The sequence below is a fragment of the Urocitellus parryii genome, chromosome 3, assembly GCF_045843805.1.
Source record: "Urocitellus parryii isolate mUroPar1 chromosome 3, mUroPar1.hap1, whole genome shotgun sequence".
In the NCBI taxonomy this organism is placed as follows: Eukaryota; Metazoa; Chordata; class Mammalia; order Rodentia; family Sciuridae; genus Urocitellus; species Urocitellus parryii.
The window spans coordinates 212,214,369-212,231,780 of NC_135533.1; the positions used below are offsets into that span (position 1 = coordinate 212,214,369).

Below are 17,412 nucleotides of genomic sequence, written 5' to 3' on the forward strand. Positions count from 1 at the left end.
AGGGATGTGGCTCAAGTGGTAGCATGCTCACCTGGCATGCGCAGGGCACTGGGTTCCATCCTCAGCACCACATAAAAGTAAAATAAAGATGTTGTGTCCACCGAAAACTAAAAAATAAATATTAAAAATTCTCTCTCTCTCTCTCTCTCTCTCTCTCTCTCTCTCTCTCTCTCTCTCTCTCTCTTAAAAAAAGACTGTCTTGGGGATATAAAAATTGAAACTTGCCCCAAATGCAAATTATCAGACTTAAAGTCAGACCTACTGAGACAGAAACTGGGGGTGAGTGGGTTTCAGTATTCTGAATTTAAACAAGTCCTCATGGTCTTCCTGGTGTAGGCCAAATTTTGAGAATCCCTACCCTAGAGAATCCTGAGACCCTTTGCTACTCAGCCATCTGCCTGATTAGGAAACTAAGTGGAAAATGGTGACATTTGTCTCCAAGAGGGAATCTAGCAAGACTAGTGACTCTTCCCAGAGGAGAGGAACACAGGAGAGAGGAATCCTGATGGAACTACAGTTAGTCTCCCTGGAATAAGCAATTGATGAGTTAGATACTTCTTCCTGTGTATTCCTGCCCTTATGGAGCCAAACTGATCAAGGAAGGAACATTCCATTGATCAATTTGTTTAATAAACTTCAGTGGGGATACAGCCTCTGGGGTGCAACTTGAAACTCATCAGCTTATAGTCACCAAGGCCTTTAAATGCCAGGCTAAGACACTCATGCCTTCTCCAGAAGAAGTCAACCAGACCCCATACCATATGCCTGGCTCTGTCTCCCTGCTCTTTCAGTGGACAGATCTTCTGTCTTCATCAGAGAACATAATTTGAGGAAGTTGGCCCTGCAGTGGGTCCATGCTGCCAAGCCTACATAGCCCAGTAAGTGCTGAGGGAAAAGAGATGATATTCATGGAGAGGGAGCTCTCAAGAATATTTGCTTGGAAAGTAGAATGACTAGATTAGTTGCTTAATGTTGCCTTTGTATAGTGAAGTTTTACCTTGATTGTATAGTATTTGGGTGGGTAGCTGAGGAGGTTATGGGGAGGGTTACTCTGTGTTGGTCGTTAGGGCACCCTGACAGCACAGAATTGCTGTGGGTAACACAGTCCAGTGTTAGAGTTACCAGTCTGGGTTTTACAAATGGATGCTTTGTAGTAAAGTCTTGTTCTTTTCTAGTCATTTTTTGTTGTCTGACCCAAGAACTCCAAAGTCTTCATTCTTTCTTAGCCTAGAACAAGCCTTTCTGAATTCTGCTGTCACTGTCACATGCTTAGTAATACCCCTGTTTCTCCTGACAGACCTGCCCTTCTTCCCCACTTCTCCTGTATCCATGGTTCTCAGCAGAAACATTTAAGGGAGAAGTGCTTTCATAAAAGCACTTCCCTTCAAAAACCTGAATGTTTGTGTAGACTATATATCTTTTTCTCAGAGGACCTAACATAGAGCTGAGAAGAGATTTCAGCTTCAGAGGCCAATCCTTTCATTAACCGTTCCCCAAATCAGCAGAGGTCATAAGAATACTTTGGAGTACTCTCCTCTCTGGTACTCATTAATTACTTGTGGAAGACTGATATCCCACTGTTCTCATAGGCACCTGAATGGATGGGGGGATGCTTGGCATAGCACTGGGAAGGAGAGCAGGGCATTTTCCCGGCATGGCTCTTTTCTTTTTTATGTTCTGAGGCTCCTGCAATCAGACACAGTGGAGGGAATGTTCTCATCCATTTGCCTTCTATTGTTCTCTTTGGGAAAGTGGTGTTTGAGTAGAGAACACAGAGAGAGAACTTCCTCACTCAGAGATGGAAAGTATTCAGCTGTTCTACATGCAAGTGAAAGGACAAATTTAAACACGGAGGAACTTCCAAGACAGGAATGGAAATGATGACTTCCCTTATTTATAATCCCACCAGAACTACTGTTATGACAGTTCTCTGTGAATTTCATGTAAATGTGTGTTTCATCTATTTATTCTTCCTTTTGTTTTCATTGTAAAAGAGGACAGAAACCCAGGGACATGTATGTAAGTGACTCAGACAAAGCTTGTGGAGAGGAAGTTGCTGATGTTTCCATGGGAAAGGATTCCTGGTGAAAGAGTAAGTAGAAGGGCAAGAGAAGATGGGCTGGCTACACTGTTGCATCTTGGTACGTGCTAACTTGGGGATATATCCTGCCTAGGCTTGAGAGGAGGGCCTGGTTATTTAATGAGTAAAAGCACATTCCCTCTTCTCTCTTCCTTTCCTCTTTCAAAAACAATACAAGTTATCCTCTATGCCAAGAAATCAGTTGGAATTGAGGATGGATGGGGTTGGAAAGAGCCTAAACAGGGGAGAGCTGTGTCAAGTATAGAAATACAGGAAGAAATTAGAGGGAAGAGTGGTTGAAAATCATGGTTATATAAGAGGCTCTGTCCCATTTTGATACAAGGAAGGTTTTCAGTATGTTCAGAATTTAGAGTAACAGTTGAGAAGTGCTGAGAAATGAGGCTGTAGGATCAGAGTGGACCCATGATAGATCAAGAATTCCAGATATTTTCAGAATGACTGACCTGAAAAAAATTCACATGTTGAAATCCTAACCCTCAAGGCCATGGTATTAGGAGATGGGACCTCTTGGCAGGCAATTACATCTTGATTGTGAAGCTTCATGAATGGGATCAGTGTCCTTATAGAATAGGCTCAAAGGAGCTTTTTCACCCTCTCCCACCATGTGAGGACATATCAAGATAGTGCCATCTATGAACAAAGAAAATCAACTCCCATAAGACAGTGCGTCCCTCACTGCTTTGATGGTGGACTTTCCAGTCATCAGAACAGAGAGAAATAAATTTCTGTTGTTTGTTAACTATGGAATTGTGATATTTTGTTGTATCATCCTGAACAGCATCAGAAAGACATCTAAAAATTTCAGGCAGGGAAATAAAATAACCAGTTTTACATTTTAGAAATATTGGCAGCCTGGGCAACTTATTGAGAACTTGTATCAAAATGAAAAATAAAGAGGGCTGGGGTTGTAGCTGAATGTTAGCATGTGAGAGTCCCTGTGTTTGATCCTTAATAGAAGCAAGCAAAACAAAACAAGAACAGTAAAAAAACCCAAACAATAACAACAACTACTCACCCCCAAACTCCCGAAACCAAAATGAAAACCAAACAAAAAAAAAAAAAAAAAAATCAAAACCAGGGCCAAACCGAAATCCCCACATCTCTTTGTGACCTTTTCCGTGTCTTATGGCATTGCAATGGTTTAAACCTTGATAATTATGTTTTCCTTGACTGTTTGACCAATTAGTTGATTTATTATAGGTGAAGAGCACCTGTATAATAGCATGTAGCAAATGTGCAGAAAGCACTTGTTTCTGTAGAATGTTGAGGGTCACAGGTACACTACCTACTAGTCATTTGTTAACATGGTTTATCATTTGTTGAAAATATTTTCTTTTCCTCCCTCCTTCCCTTCCTCTCTCCCTCTTTCCCTTCCTTCCTTCTGACCTCCTCTTCTGTTATTTCTTCCTTTCCTTTGGAAACTGAAATCCTACTCATCCTGCTCATCCTGAAGTATTTTTTCAGTTATTTCCCCTCCTCTCAAATTTTCTTATTGCTCAGAGTCATCTGACCCTCCTCTGAGTCCCAGTCCTGCCACACACAAGGAAGATAACTCAGACCTTTCTTTAGGTCTCTGGGCCCCATGTGTATTGGATCAGATGTGGATTGTTTTATCCCTAAGATCTAAAATTCCTTCTAACTTTCTGTAGTTAATTCTAAGGCAGAGACAAAGGGAATGGGTGAGTCTCCCATAGGCCAATAGACATGGATTTGTCAATATCATAAAATGTTGCCTATAATGAATGAGAGAATGTAGGTTTTCTAGATTCTATAATATTAAGGATTTCATGCTCAATTTTTTACCTGAAGAAATAAAGAAGCAGAGATAGTCTGTCTGGTGTCTATTTCATGTTTTTTTCTCTTTAATTTTCTAGCTGATGTGTCAACAACATGGGACTAGGAAATCAAACAAATGCTTTAGAATTTATACTCCTGGGATTTTTCCAAGACTCAGAGCATCAACTGATGTTATTTGGATTGTTCCTATCCATGTTTATAGTCACCTTCCTTGGGAACTTGTTCATCATCATAGCCATTGTCTCAGATTCCCATCTTCATACGCCCATGTACTTCTTTCTCTTCAATCTGTCCTTTGCTGACATTGGTTTCATCTCTACAACCGTCCCAAAGATGCTGGTGAACATTCAGACACAGAGCAGATCCATTATCTATGCAGGCTGCATCACCCAGATGTATTTTTTTATGGTTTTTGGAGGCATGGATACCTTCCTTCTCACTGTGATGGCTTATGACCGGTTTGTAGCCATCTGTCATCCCCTACACTATCCAGTCATCATGAACTCCCATCTGTGTGGCCTCCTGGTTCTTACATCCTGGTTAATCAGCTTGTCATATTCTCTGATCCAAAGTCTGTTAATGCTGCGTCTATCCTTCTGTACCAATTGGGAAATTTGACACTTTTACTGTGAACTTGCTCAGGCTCTCATGCTAGCTTGTTCAGACACACTGATCAATCACATAATACTCTACATGCTGACTGGCCTTCTTGGATTTGTTCCCTTTACAGGGATCCTTTTCTCTTATACCCAGATTGTCTCTTCCATCCTGAGAATTCCATCAACATATGGAAAATATAAAGCTTTTTCTACCTGTGGGTCTCATCTATCTGTAGTTTCTTTATTCTATGTGACAGGTCTTGGTGTATACCTCAGTTCTGAAGCATCATCATCTTCCTGGAAGGGCATGATGGCCTCCGTGATGTATACTGTGGTCACCCCCATGCTGAACCCCTTCATCTATAGCTTGAGGAAACAGATATTAAGAGGGCCCTGAAGAAACTTCTTGGCAGAACATTTTATGTTCAGTGACAAGAATACTGGTCCTGGGCTCTTGAGCTGGCAAAAGTACTAGCAAAAGAAATTCTGCGTCAAGAAATTCTGAATCTAAATTATATAGGCTTTCACCCCTCACCCACTCTGTTTCTCTGTCTTTAATCAAAATATCCCAGTGAGTACTTTGTCTGAAACTTTTATGGTGATCACTCTGTTACCCTCAGTTGTATTCCCCACCTCTCCTCGTTTTACATTTTACATCACTACATCTCAACTTGATGTTTGCATTCCTATAGGTCTATACAACCATTCAAGTATCAACTCAGAGACTCTTGGATAAAACATTAAATAGTTCATTTTTTACCAACAATCATTGTTAGTGCTTGTTAAATTCATTCATTTGGCAATATTTATTGGATATCTATAGTGTACCAGGTTGTTCTAGGTGCTAAGAATATAGCAGTGAAAAAAAATCCTTGCCCTCATAAAGCTAAAATCCATGTTCAGGCATATAGTATCTGGGTAGACAAAAAGAGATTACTACTTTGGGCATGATAGTGCATATCTGTAATCCTAGCTACCCAGGAGACAGGAGGGTTACAAACTTGAGGTCTGCCTAGAAAATTTAGTGAGACCCTGTCTCAATAAAAAATGAAAAAGGGATGGGGATGTAGCTTAGTGGTATAACATGCCCAGGTTCAATACCCAGTACTGCAAAAGAAAAAAAAAGTGTCATGTAAGAAATTGGGACACTGGTATGCACAAATCTGTATGAAAGTGCTGTGTAGAGCACAGACTACAAATTAAATAAAATACTTGTGATCACCACCCTGTAGTGACCACCGGAATTTTAGTCCTGAAAACTTCCATTTGAGAGATAATTACTCTCTTGATTGTAGTTATTAATTGAAATAGTCTGCTATGATCTGAAGGTTTATCCTCCTACAAATTAATATGATGAAACCTTATCACCAATGTGATGGGATTAGAAAAGGTACCATTGAGAAGTAATTAGAGTATGAGAGTGTTGCCCTCATGATGCTCTTATAAAAGAGGCTCCAAGGGAGTTGCTTTGCCTTTTCTCCCATGTAAGGGCACAGTAAGAAGGCACTATCTGTGAAAGCGACCTTCATCAGATTCTTTGATATTAGACCTCTTGGTCTCCAGAACTGTGAAAAATAAGTTTCTGTTGGTTATAATCTACCTGGTTTATGGTATTCTTTATAACACCCTGAAAAGATTAACACACTACCCCTAAGGCTAAAGTGCTTACAATAATATTGAAACCTGAAATATCTATAATGTCTTAGGTAATGTCAGAGAAATGCACAAATGAGGAGGTGGCTACCTAGATAAGTTCCATAATGAAATGGAAATGATTTATACAGGAATGTATTACTGGATAAATGCAAACAAGTACTTATGAGCAGGTAGCCTTTGCAACCGTCCAAGGAAATGTCCACTTCCATTGTCATTTGGGCAGTGCTCTATGTATAGCTCAAAACTGATTAACTACTTGGTTTATGGGTGGCAGTTACAAGCTGAACAGATGGTAGGCTGCCATTCTGAGAGGAAGATAGGGACAAATCATCTCAGTGAGCTGAATTGCATGGTGTTTGCCTATCTACTTGTATTTTTACTACCTCATGGGTATTGGCCAATGGCCTAGCTATGTGGGCCAAACTGACCAATTACAGGTATGTTTATGTGGGGCATGACCCTGGGAAATAAATCACTATGGAGATTTAAGGGAGGTAGTAATAGAGGACATGTTGGTGCTGATCAGAAGTCCTTTTCTAGGAGTGTAAGATGATTGGAACCAGTGAGTTGATATTCTGGTGTGCTCCCTTGAGGTGTCCATCTGAGTCATGATATGAGTGGCATTGGCTCATGTGACAAAATGCAAGGTTTAGAGTAGAAATGATTGAGTCAAAGACTTAACATTATCAGTGAATCCATATTGATGGGATTAAATGAGTGGTAACTGGAGGCAGGTGGGGTGTGGCTGGAGGAAGTGATTCACTAGGGATGTGGCTATGGGGTATATATTTTGCATCTGGATAGTGAAGTCTTTCTCTCTCTGTTTTCTGATCACCATGTGAGCTACTTCCCTCTGCCACACTCTTCCTCTATGATGTCCTGCCTCACCTTGAGCCCTGAGAAATGGTGTCTACTGTCTATGAATTGAGACCTCTGAAACTGTGGGCCATCAAATAAACTTTTCTTCCTTTACAATTGTTCTGGTAGGGTCTTTTAGTCACTGCAGTAAAACAGCTGACTAAAACAGAAATTGGCACCTAGAAGTGGGGTCTTTGCTGTGACTAATCTGACCTTGTGGTTGATAAGTTTTTGGAACATTTTGAATAGGTGGGAGGAATTTTTAAATGTTTAGCAGAGTAAGCTGGAAGTGCTTTAGGTTGTTGTAAGCAAAGCTTAATGGCTGATTCTGGTGGAAGCTCAGAAGACCAGAATGCCAATAGGACAGTGAAGACAGGACTCAAGAGGGCTTAGAGGAAAAGGAGGATTCTATGATATTTAGACTAGATGTCATTCTTGTTATGTTCTAGCTAAGAAGTTATCTGCATTTTGTTCTGTGTCCTGAGACTCTCTGTGATGCTGATTTTTAAAAGTGATGGATTTATTAATCTGGCAGAAGAAATGTCTAGGCAACATAGCATACAGGAAGTGGCATGGGTATTGCTGGTGGCTTTTAGTCAAGTTTATTGTGATATTCAGGAGCATAAAGCAGAACAGAAATATTTTAAAAACTTTGACTTGAAAAGAGGAGTAAAACTGGGGCTAAGGAAGTTGTAGTTGTTAAATACATCACTGACACTAAAGAAATGCTAAAGATTTTGCCCAGAGACAACAAGAAAGATGGCTTGAGGGCACCTCAGGACCTGGCAAAACCACACCCATCTCAGGCTCAAGGGAGTAAAAGTGAAAATTCTCTTGAGAAGGGACCAGTGGGGAATCCTTGCATAAGAGGGCCTAGGAAGTTTTTTCAATGTGTCCAGCCACCCAGACACTCAGAGGCTGCTGGAATAATAAGCCAGGTCCCTAGAGGCTTGGCTACTGCTCAAGATGTTGGCAGACCTTGGTGTCAACCCCATGATGCTAGTTCCTCAGGAGTGCAGGATTCTAGATTTAGGGGGTCATGGAGGCTTCTGCCAAGATTTCAGAGGAAGGCCTTGGAAGCCAGGCAAAGTGTAGCAGGGTCAGATTCCCTGAAGGTGCTCCCTGAGAAGGCAAGGTGTGGAGATTTGAGGAGGAAGCTAAAGCTGCAGTGGAGAACCCTGAGATTAAGAAATGTCAAAAATGTAGAAAAGCTGTAGGAATTGAGCAGAGACAAGAAAACAGAAAGGTTACTTGTACTGCAGCCATCAAGGCCACAGAGGTGGAGCTAGATAAGCCCTTTGGAGAGGATATCATGACATGTACTCCAGAGGATGAACACAGAACTACAGGACTTGTTTGTCCAGTTGGATTTTTGTCTTGCTTTGGTCCGCTTCCTTCTTTCTATACCCCTATTTTTTATGTTTACTGTGTACCTTTATATATTGGATACTTGTAAATTGCTTTTAATTTTACAGGAGCTTACAATGCAAGATTGCCTTGAGCTTCAGAATACTTTGGACTTGAACTTTGAGCAATCTTGGAACAGTTGAGACTATGGGGACTCTTGGGAATAGACTAAATGTGTTTTGCATTGTCAGATGAGAGTGAGCTTTTGCGGACCAGGAGTAGAAAGTTATGATTTAGATGTGGTGTCCCCCAAATCTCATGTGTGGGACAATGCAAGAAGATTTGGAGGAGAAATGTTTAGGTCAAAGCTTTAACATAATCAGTGAATTGATTCCTGATGGGTTAAAGTGAGTAGTAACTAGAGGCAGGTGTGGTGTGGCTGGAGGAAGTGGTTCCCTGGGGGCATGGCTATGGCATATATATTTTGTATCCGAAGAGTGGACTGTCTCTCTTTCCTGATCAGCATGTGAGCTGTTTCCCTCTGCCACACTCTTCCTCCATGATGTCCTGGCACACCTTGAGCCTTGTGAAGGTGAGCCTTCTGTTTATGGAGTGAGACCTCTGAAACTGTGAGCCCTCAAACTTTTCCTCTTTTACAATTGTTCTGATTGGGTCTTTCAGTCACAGTAGTGAAAAAGCTGACCCAAACGGGGCAACAGCAGTGTATAGATGACCTGAAGGTAGACATATTTTTCTTGCACCTCTGAGATACAGAGTGCCCATATGAACATTCTGTGTGCCAACAAGAGAGAAAGAGCCTGCATATGGCTAGGGGACAGAATCCTTAGGAGGAAGGCCCTGCACATGGCTGGTGGGTTGGATTTATGTCCAACTGTAAAACATAAGTGATCCTGACAGGAATAGAAATTTATCTCTGGACTGGGCTTTTCTTACTAGATGGTAAAAGTGAATGTTCAGAGTACCATAAAAGAACTAGAACAGAAGTCAAGGCCCCAATTTGTACCCCTGTGTCTCATTCCTCATACCAAGAAACAGACTTTCATCCTCAGACTAATAGTTTTCTGTTGTTTCCATCACTGTAACAAATGACAAGCTACTTATAAAGAGCAAAATTTGGTTTTGGCTCACAGTGTTGGAGGTTTCAGTCCATTATCAGTTGGTTCTGTTGCTTTTGGGACTGTAGGAAGTAGAATATTATGGCAGGGGTATGTGGTCAAGGAAAGCCATTCACCTCATGATTGTGAAACAGAAGAAGAAGGGTCTGAGGTCAAATTATCCCCTGAGAGCATGTGCCCCACGTTCTGAAGACCCCTCATTAGACCCCACTGCTTAAAGACTCCACTGCCTCCCAATGGTGCTGCTCTGGGGACTTTATGGGCCTTTGGGGGACACTTACCTAAACTACAGTAGGTCTAATAGAAAAGTAGGATTGGCAATTGAAATAACTTGAGTTGTCTAAAATAGGCAGAGATAAAGGCATGAAGGGTCTTTGCGAGTGTGAGCTCACATTCAACACTGAGGTTTGTTCCCAACTAGATAGATTCACCTGCTTTTCTTGTGGATCTGGGGAAGAGGAGAAGGGAAGGAGAGAATGCTGGCACAAACCTATAATTCTTCTCCATATTCTTTCAACTTTCTTTTTCTTATTCAATGCAGTAGCCCAGGCAGGACCAGAGCTGAAACCTTGGGCACCAGAAGAAGGGGTGATTCGAAGGCAAAATCTTTTAGGCATAGCTTTAGGCCTCTGTGTCACAATTCCTAGGGCTTGAGTAGGCGAACCCTGTGTTCACCCATCTGACAAAGTTAGGGTTCATGGTTACTATCCCTTATTGTCTAGTAGTCATGATAGCTCTCAAATTTTGTACCTGTGTAATTTTCCCCCATATAAATGGGAGTGGACTTAAGGGTAGGAACTTGCTAGACTAGTATTAGTGCTTGCAATCTGGACCAGAATATTGACCAAAACTAATGTCCCTTCCAAAGGTGGAAAAAGTATGAACAAAAATAAAATAAATGTGGGCCAGGGCAGGGAGTGAGGGGAGGGAGAAAGACAGAAAGAAAGAGATGAAGGTATTGGAATGAACAAATGGATTATTTAATGAAGGAAATCCATTACTACCTTAGTCGCAGGATTTAGAATGCTTAGAACTGAATTTAGTTAACTTTCAGCTAAGTTAGTTTTGCACAAGTTTATTACAGGTACATATAGCATTAAATTAAGGGGAGGGGTAAATACATTAGCACAAATAAATGAAAATGTATATAAAGTATTTACTAGACAGATTAAGGGTTTTTTTTGTTATTGTTTCTAGGGCTTGAACTTAGGGTACTTTACCATTAAGCTACATCACTAGACCTTTTTAATTTTATTTTGAGTCAGGGTCTCATTAAATTGCTGAGGGCCCTCACAAATTTGCAATGTTTGATTTAGCCTCCTGAGTCACTGGGGTTATAGGTGTATGCCACCACACCCAGCACAGATTAGTTATTTTTTAAAACAATCTATCTCAACCCAATACTGGCTTCTCCAAATGATAGGAACACTCAGACTGATAGGGTTTATTTGTTACATAAAAGGTATGCTGAAGGTAGATGTTCCAGCAACTATGCTCATTTTGCTCTAAGAGAGTCTTTTTTGAAGCCCAGGTTGTGATGTGTGTAGTGAAAATTTAGCCTTATCCAAGAGAGTCTGGTCTTTGTCCTCAGCTACTAGGAGTAGTCCCATGGAATGTCCTGCTTTATGGAGTGTGTTTGCAAGGGGGATTTGAACACTTGAAGTTTAATAATGTGATTATTGTTGGATATTTGAGACACCTCTGTCAGTTCATTCTAGAGGCAAAAGTATTAACTTGAGATAATTATGCTATCTGATATGCAATCTGATTCTCAATACCGATCTAATTTTCTCAAAATTTCTTGGTAATTTGCATGCTTTTAATGAGATTAAACTCTTGATTTTGTTTAAACTTAAAAAGTGAGTTTGAGATTTATGAAGCTTCAGAGTTGTAAGAGGGGAGTAGCCAACTCTCCCTATGCTTCTGTTCCATTAATATTAACGAGACCTCAGAGATTAGCATTACATGAACCAATTTAGCTAATTATGAGCTCTGCCTCTGGAGCCCTCAGACCCACCCATACAACTATAAACAATCGGCCTATGCTCTGCAGCTTCTTGGTCCCAGTCCAGTTGGTTCTGTGTGTCTCCTCTTTCCAGAGTCATTGTTTACATTGGAGGTCCATGCCTGAGTCTGTCCTCCTGCCAATTCTGAGGACGGAGCCTGATTCCTCACCACTTACCAGGCAGAGGAGAGGCAATGGATCATCACTCCTTGGTCATGCCCCAGCATAGTGGCAGCACTGACTGGTGAGTGTGGTGGAAGAAACTAGACGCAGAAGGGGCTCAGAGAGCATCAGTTCCTCATTACCCAGACAAGAAGTTGGAGTATCCAGATAGGAGGCCCCCCAAATACAAAATTTTAACTCAGAGGCCTATGAAATAAAAAATTAAATTAAAAATTAATTGACATAATAATTTTATATATGTTTATGGAGCACAGTGTGATAATTTGATACATGTATATAATATTTCATGATCAAATCAGGATAATTAGCATTTATATCTCCTTAAACATTTCTTATTTCTTTGTGTTGGGAACATTCAAATGCCTCTCTTCTAGTTCTTTATAAAATATATAATAAATTATTGAAAACTTTGCCTACCCTTCTGTGCTATAGAACACTAAAATTTATTCCTCCTAGCTAACTGTATTTTAGTACCTGTTATCCAATCTCCCTCTTTCCCACTTCTCCCTTCCCTTCCCACCCTCTGTGACCACTATTCTAGTTTATAGTCTTGGTTCTGTTCAGGATCCATGACTGAGAGGAGTTCTGTTCTCTTTCCACACTATCTCTAGCTCTGGTGGGTATCTCTTTTATTATCACAAGAAATGGATCTCTCTAAACTGTCTCTTATGTGCTCTAAAATGATCATGAAGGTCAGGATGAAGATAAGAACAAAGATGACCATAATGATGATGTCATGAATCTTTATTAAACTTTCCCAAGTGCCTGACTCTATATAGTTTATTTAATTTCATCTACAATGATCACTCCCAGGTAAAAACATTATTGTTCTTTTACTTGAAAGGAATAGAACTTTCTATTTCAATTCTCTTGGGCTCCAGTGCCTGAGACCCAAAAGACTTGTCTTCTGTACCATATAAACAACAAAAGGGCATGAAAACTATATAGGATTGTACTTTATGAATAAGCCTGGAATAAATTCCAATGATGATTCAAATTCTGTTTACAAAATAATGAACAAATATTTATTAAGTTTAGGCACTGTACATCTCTAGAGTTTAGTATTATTCTCCCCATTTCCAGATAAGGGAAGCTAGTACAGAGAAGGGAAGAGTTCTTTGCGTACTACAGTGTGAATGTTAGAAAAAGAAATTGGACTCAGACCGTGGTCTATTGACTGTACTTTCAGGACTTTGTTTTCTCATGAGAGCCAAATTAGAGTTTTTCTTGTAAAACCTCCTCGAGCACAGATAAACAAACCAAGGCAGAAACATTGATTCTTTCTCTTGCAATTCAGTGAGTTCATCTGAGAAGTGGCAGCATGAAGTGTGGTTTATAGAGGCATTTCTGACATAAGTATGTAATTTTTAATATTAATAATAATGCACTTTTATAACCAAGTTTGGATATCTGAGACATGGAAATATTATTTCCTATATAAGATGAGAATTTTCACATGGAACTCTCAGAGAGTGATTATATTAGACAGACTTCAAGAATATTTCTTATTTGATATCTTTTTTTGTTGTTGTATTGTTTTGGTACTGGGGATTGAACCCAGGGGTGCTTTTATTTTTTATTAGAAACAGGGTCTCACTAAGTTCCTTAGGGCCTCACTTGTAGAGGCTGGCTTTGAATTTGTGGTCCTCCTACCTCAGCCCTTCTGAGTTACTGGGATTACAGGTGTGTGCCACTGAGCTTCGCTTCATTTGATATCTTAATAAAATAAAGTATTTGATAGCACCTGATTTTTTCTATTGGAAAAACAAATGTAGGCATTAAATAGTAAAAATTGAATAGACATCTTTTTTTATAACTCAAAACGGCTATCCTGCAGGCACACATCATATACAAATTCTCACTAGTGTGATAAGAGAAGTGGGAGAATTTTCATAGGATTGTCATGAGAAATTAAAAAATAAAATGAAATCCAATCTTCAGGCAATGTTATGCATTGAAATGTTATATCTGAATATATGTACTTCACAGAAAGAATTTAATTCAGTATTTTATTAAAATGTTAGATGTAATATAGAGCAGTATATTGGTTTCCTATATTTTCAAGAGAATTACACATAAGCAAATCAATACTAATGTTAGAAAATCATGGACAAAATATACTTATCAAATTCCTGACAGTGTTTGCATTTTCGGGACAGATGTATAGAAGAATGGGATTATGCATGGATATAGGAAAACTCAGATTTTATTGGTAATATTTCAGATCTTTTTAAATAGAAGTTCTGAGGCAAATATTGAATTGTTTATATTTTTAATATAGGTAGTAAGTGTTAATCATGATAATAACATATATACTATTAATAGAATATTTTCTAGTGTGTGGCAGTATTCTGAGACATTGATTCTTGGTCCTGGACCACTAAGAACCCTATATACAGAGATAATTATTTAATTAATTCTAAGCTATGGCAGAGCATCCGTATATTTTAAATACCCATATGTAAATATAATGATCAATTAGTATTGATGACCACTGGTCTAAGCACTTTGTTTCATTTCACCCAATTTCTTAAACACACCACTGTAAGGTAAGTTCAGCTATGATTTTCATTTTACAGTGTGGAAACTCTCCAGGTATTACATTCACCTGTCTGTCCTTTATTTCCTTTTGTATTTTCTCTGAAATTAAATCATACTGTGATATGCCTTTGTGGCTCATTGGTTTTGTTGTCAGTTCTCATCAGCCTTTTGGTCTCCCAGTGGCATAATTCAATGGTGTTACAACTTACCTACTTCAGAGAAATGAGGACTACAGTTTCCCTCAGGGAGCTGGTGAAAGAGAAATGAAATTTCTATATCAGGAAAGATTGAAGTGAACAGCTGTTAATTAGGCATAAGAAGGCTATGTGTCAGGCCTGTGTTTGCTTCACCCATGGCCCTAAATTCCTCAACCATCAGCAAGGAGGTTGGATTTCATGAGGACACAACATTTCCAAATGCTTAAGATTAGAAATTCATTTAAACTTGATCCAATTACTTTGTACCCATATCTTAATATCAGTCTATACCCTCCAAACACATGATTATATTTTGTCAATGAAATAAAAGAAATCCCTTTAAGTATTTAAACCAAGCCATCACAAACTTAAAAGAGAGGGAGTGAGAGAACACAAAGAAGTATGAAATACCAGATGTTTCCTTGAGATTGCATAGGATTGATAAGTTAATACTGAATAAAATGAGAATTATTAGAAAATATTTCTTAAATGCTAATTATTATGTATTTAATGATTTGGATATTATTATACACTGATGACATCTATGAGATTGGTGATGCTGTATGATTTGATATATTTAACCAAAACATGTTTGTCAAAATTTGAAGTGTATCAGGCCAAGGTTAGATGTTATATTAGAGAAGAATTAAAAACATGCATCCTACAGTTTTGAGTAGCACTTAATTCCATAAAGGAGCAAAGTCAGAAGGCCAAAAATGGATGAAAATCCATGACGATAACTGGCACATAAAAATGCTTTATGATTATGAATATTTGGTTTTTAATTAGAATCCAGATACTTTGGTTTTAGCACTTATAGATCTTATAAATATTATATAATAAGAGAATTTCTTGCATTATATTTGAATAAAATAGTTTTTACTTTCTTTTAATTAGAATGGTGTTTTTCTCAAAGGTGAAAGGATATTTATCTTTGTTTTTTTCTTAAAAGAATATTTTATCATAATTACATATTTATCTCTAATGTTTTTGCTTTTAAAATATACTTCAGTTGAGTGTCTCTAAGATTGATGTGTATAGAAAAAGATGAATACCACAAAAATAAACTATGACAGAGTTCTAAGATGTTTGGGAGTGTCATAACTAAGAAATATTGCTGAGGGTATGTGGTCCTCAAACAAAAGGGCTTTACTAGTGAATTGCTTCAATCTAAAATAATAGACAGTGCTGTGTACTGGTTTGCTTATTTACTTTTTTCAACCTATTTTTCCTTCTCAAAAGTTTTCTCTCCAATATAGAATCACAAAATGTAACACGTGTTTCAGAATTCCATCTCATGGGCCTCTCAGAGGATCCAGAACTGCAGCCCCTCCTCTTTGGACTGTTCCTGTCCATGTACCTCGTCACAGTGCTTGGGAACCTGCTCATCACCCTGGCTGTCAGCTCTGACTCCCACCTCTACACCCCCATGTACTTCTTCCTCGTCAACCTGTCCTTGGCTGACATCAGTTTCACCTCTACCACGGTCCCAAAGATGATTGTGGACATCCAAACACATAACAGAGTCATCTCCTATGCAGGCTGCCTGACTCAGATGTCTTTTTTTATGCTTTTTGGATGTTTGGATAGTCTGCTTCTAACTGTAATGGCCTATGACAGGTTTGTAGCCATTTGCCATCCACTACACTACCAGGTCATTATGCACCCTCGCCTTTGTGGCTCATTGGTTTTGTTGTCAGTTCTCATCAGCCTTTTGGTCTCCCAGCTGCATAATTCAACGGTGTTACAACTTACCTACTTCAAGAATGTGGAGATTTCTCATTTCTTCTGCGACCCTTCTCAGCTCCTCAACCTTGCCTGTTCTGATACATTTACCAATAACATAGTCATGTATTTTGTTGGTGCCATCTCTGGTTTTCTTCCTATCTCAGGGATCTTCTTCTCTTACTATAAAATAGTTTCCTCTATTCTGAGAGTTCCATCATCAGGTGGGAAATATAAAGCTTTCTCTACCTGTGGGTCTCACTTGTCAGTTGTTTGCTTATTTTATGGGACAGGCCTTGGGGTGTATCTCAGTTCAGCTGTCTCACTTTCTCCTAGGATGGGTGCAGTGGCCTCAGTAGCGTACACTGTAGTCACCCCTATGCTTAACCCTTTCATATACAGCCTTAGAAACAAGGACATCAAGAGGGCTATGTGGAGGCTTTTCAGAAAAATAGTCTAGTCTCAGGATTTGTGTTATCTATTTACAGTGCTGGTCTGCAAAGGCAACAAAACTAAACATCTAGGCCTGCAAAACTCATTTCCTTCATCACGTCATTTTTAAGCTCTTGTGGTTTTCATTTCTCCTCCTATTTCATATCTAAATATTGCTTTTAAAAAAAACTGTCTTTAGTGAAACTGTGGGAGTTTCTGTATTCTTTGTACAGCTTACTCATGCATTTCTGAATTTTATTATACTTATGCAACCTTCTGTACTTTATTATTAATTATCCAAGAATCTCAGAAAGATGAGAAACTCTCTTTTTATATACTTAAAATTTCTTATAATAAATATATTTTCAGTAGCTTCTGTGTCTTTACCATATAAATTTCGCATTTATAAAAAATTTATTTGTGCAGGTTATCTATTAGGATGTGTATCACTGGTCCTCCAGATTGCCTTTATGGGAAGCACTAAGGGATCTTTAAAAACATTGATGCCTGAGTCTCACCACCAGAGATTCTGATTTATTGAACTGGCATGTGGCTTGAGCTTGAGACTTTTTAAGATGCCCAAGGATTTTACTAAGAAATCTGCTGATAATCCTTTAGGATCTTCCTTGTACATGTTGAATTGCTTTTCCTTGATGCTGCCATGGTTTGAACTTTGTGACTTTTGATGATTTGAGTGTAATATATCATATTATGGGTGTCTTTGGGTTTATCAGAGTTTATTTAGTGTTTGGATATGTATGTCTATTCTTCAAATTTGAGAAATTTAAAATTTCAATCATTATTTTAAAAAGTTGAATCTCTATCTCTTCCACCC

The 17,412-nt window shown here is 38.8% G+C and overlaps 1 protein-coding gene and 1 pseudogene across 1 annotated transcript; both read left to right on the forward strand.

The window, feature by feature from the left end:
• The first annotated feature begins 3,991 nt into the window (after nucleotides 1-3,991).
• Nucleotides 3,992-4,929, forward strand: LOC144253560 (olfactory receptor 7C1-like; annotated as a pseudogene).
• A 6,764-nt stretch (nucleotides 4,930-11,693) lies between these two features.
• Nucleotides 11,694-16,605, forward strand: LOC113178184 (putative gustatory receptor clone PTE01). Its single transcript, XM_026382616.2, has 2 exons — nucleotides 11,694-11,746; nucleotides 15,666-16,605. The coding sequence occupies exons 1-2, from the start codon at nucleotides 11,694-11,696 to the stop codon at nucleotides 16,603-16,605; spliced, it is 993 nt and encodes a 330-aa protein (XP_026238401.2).
• Nucleotides 16,606-17,412: the final 807 nt, after the last annotated feature.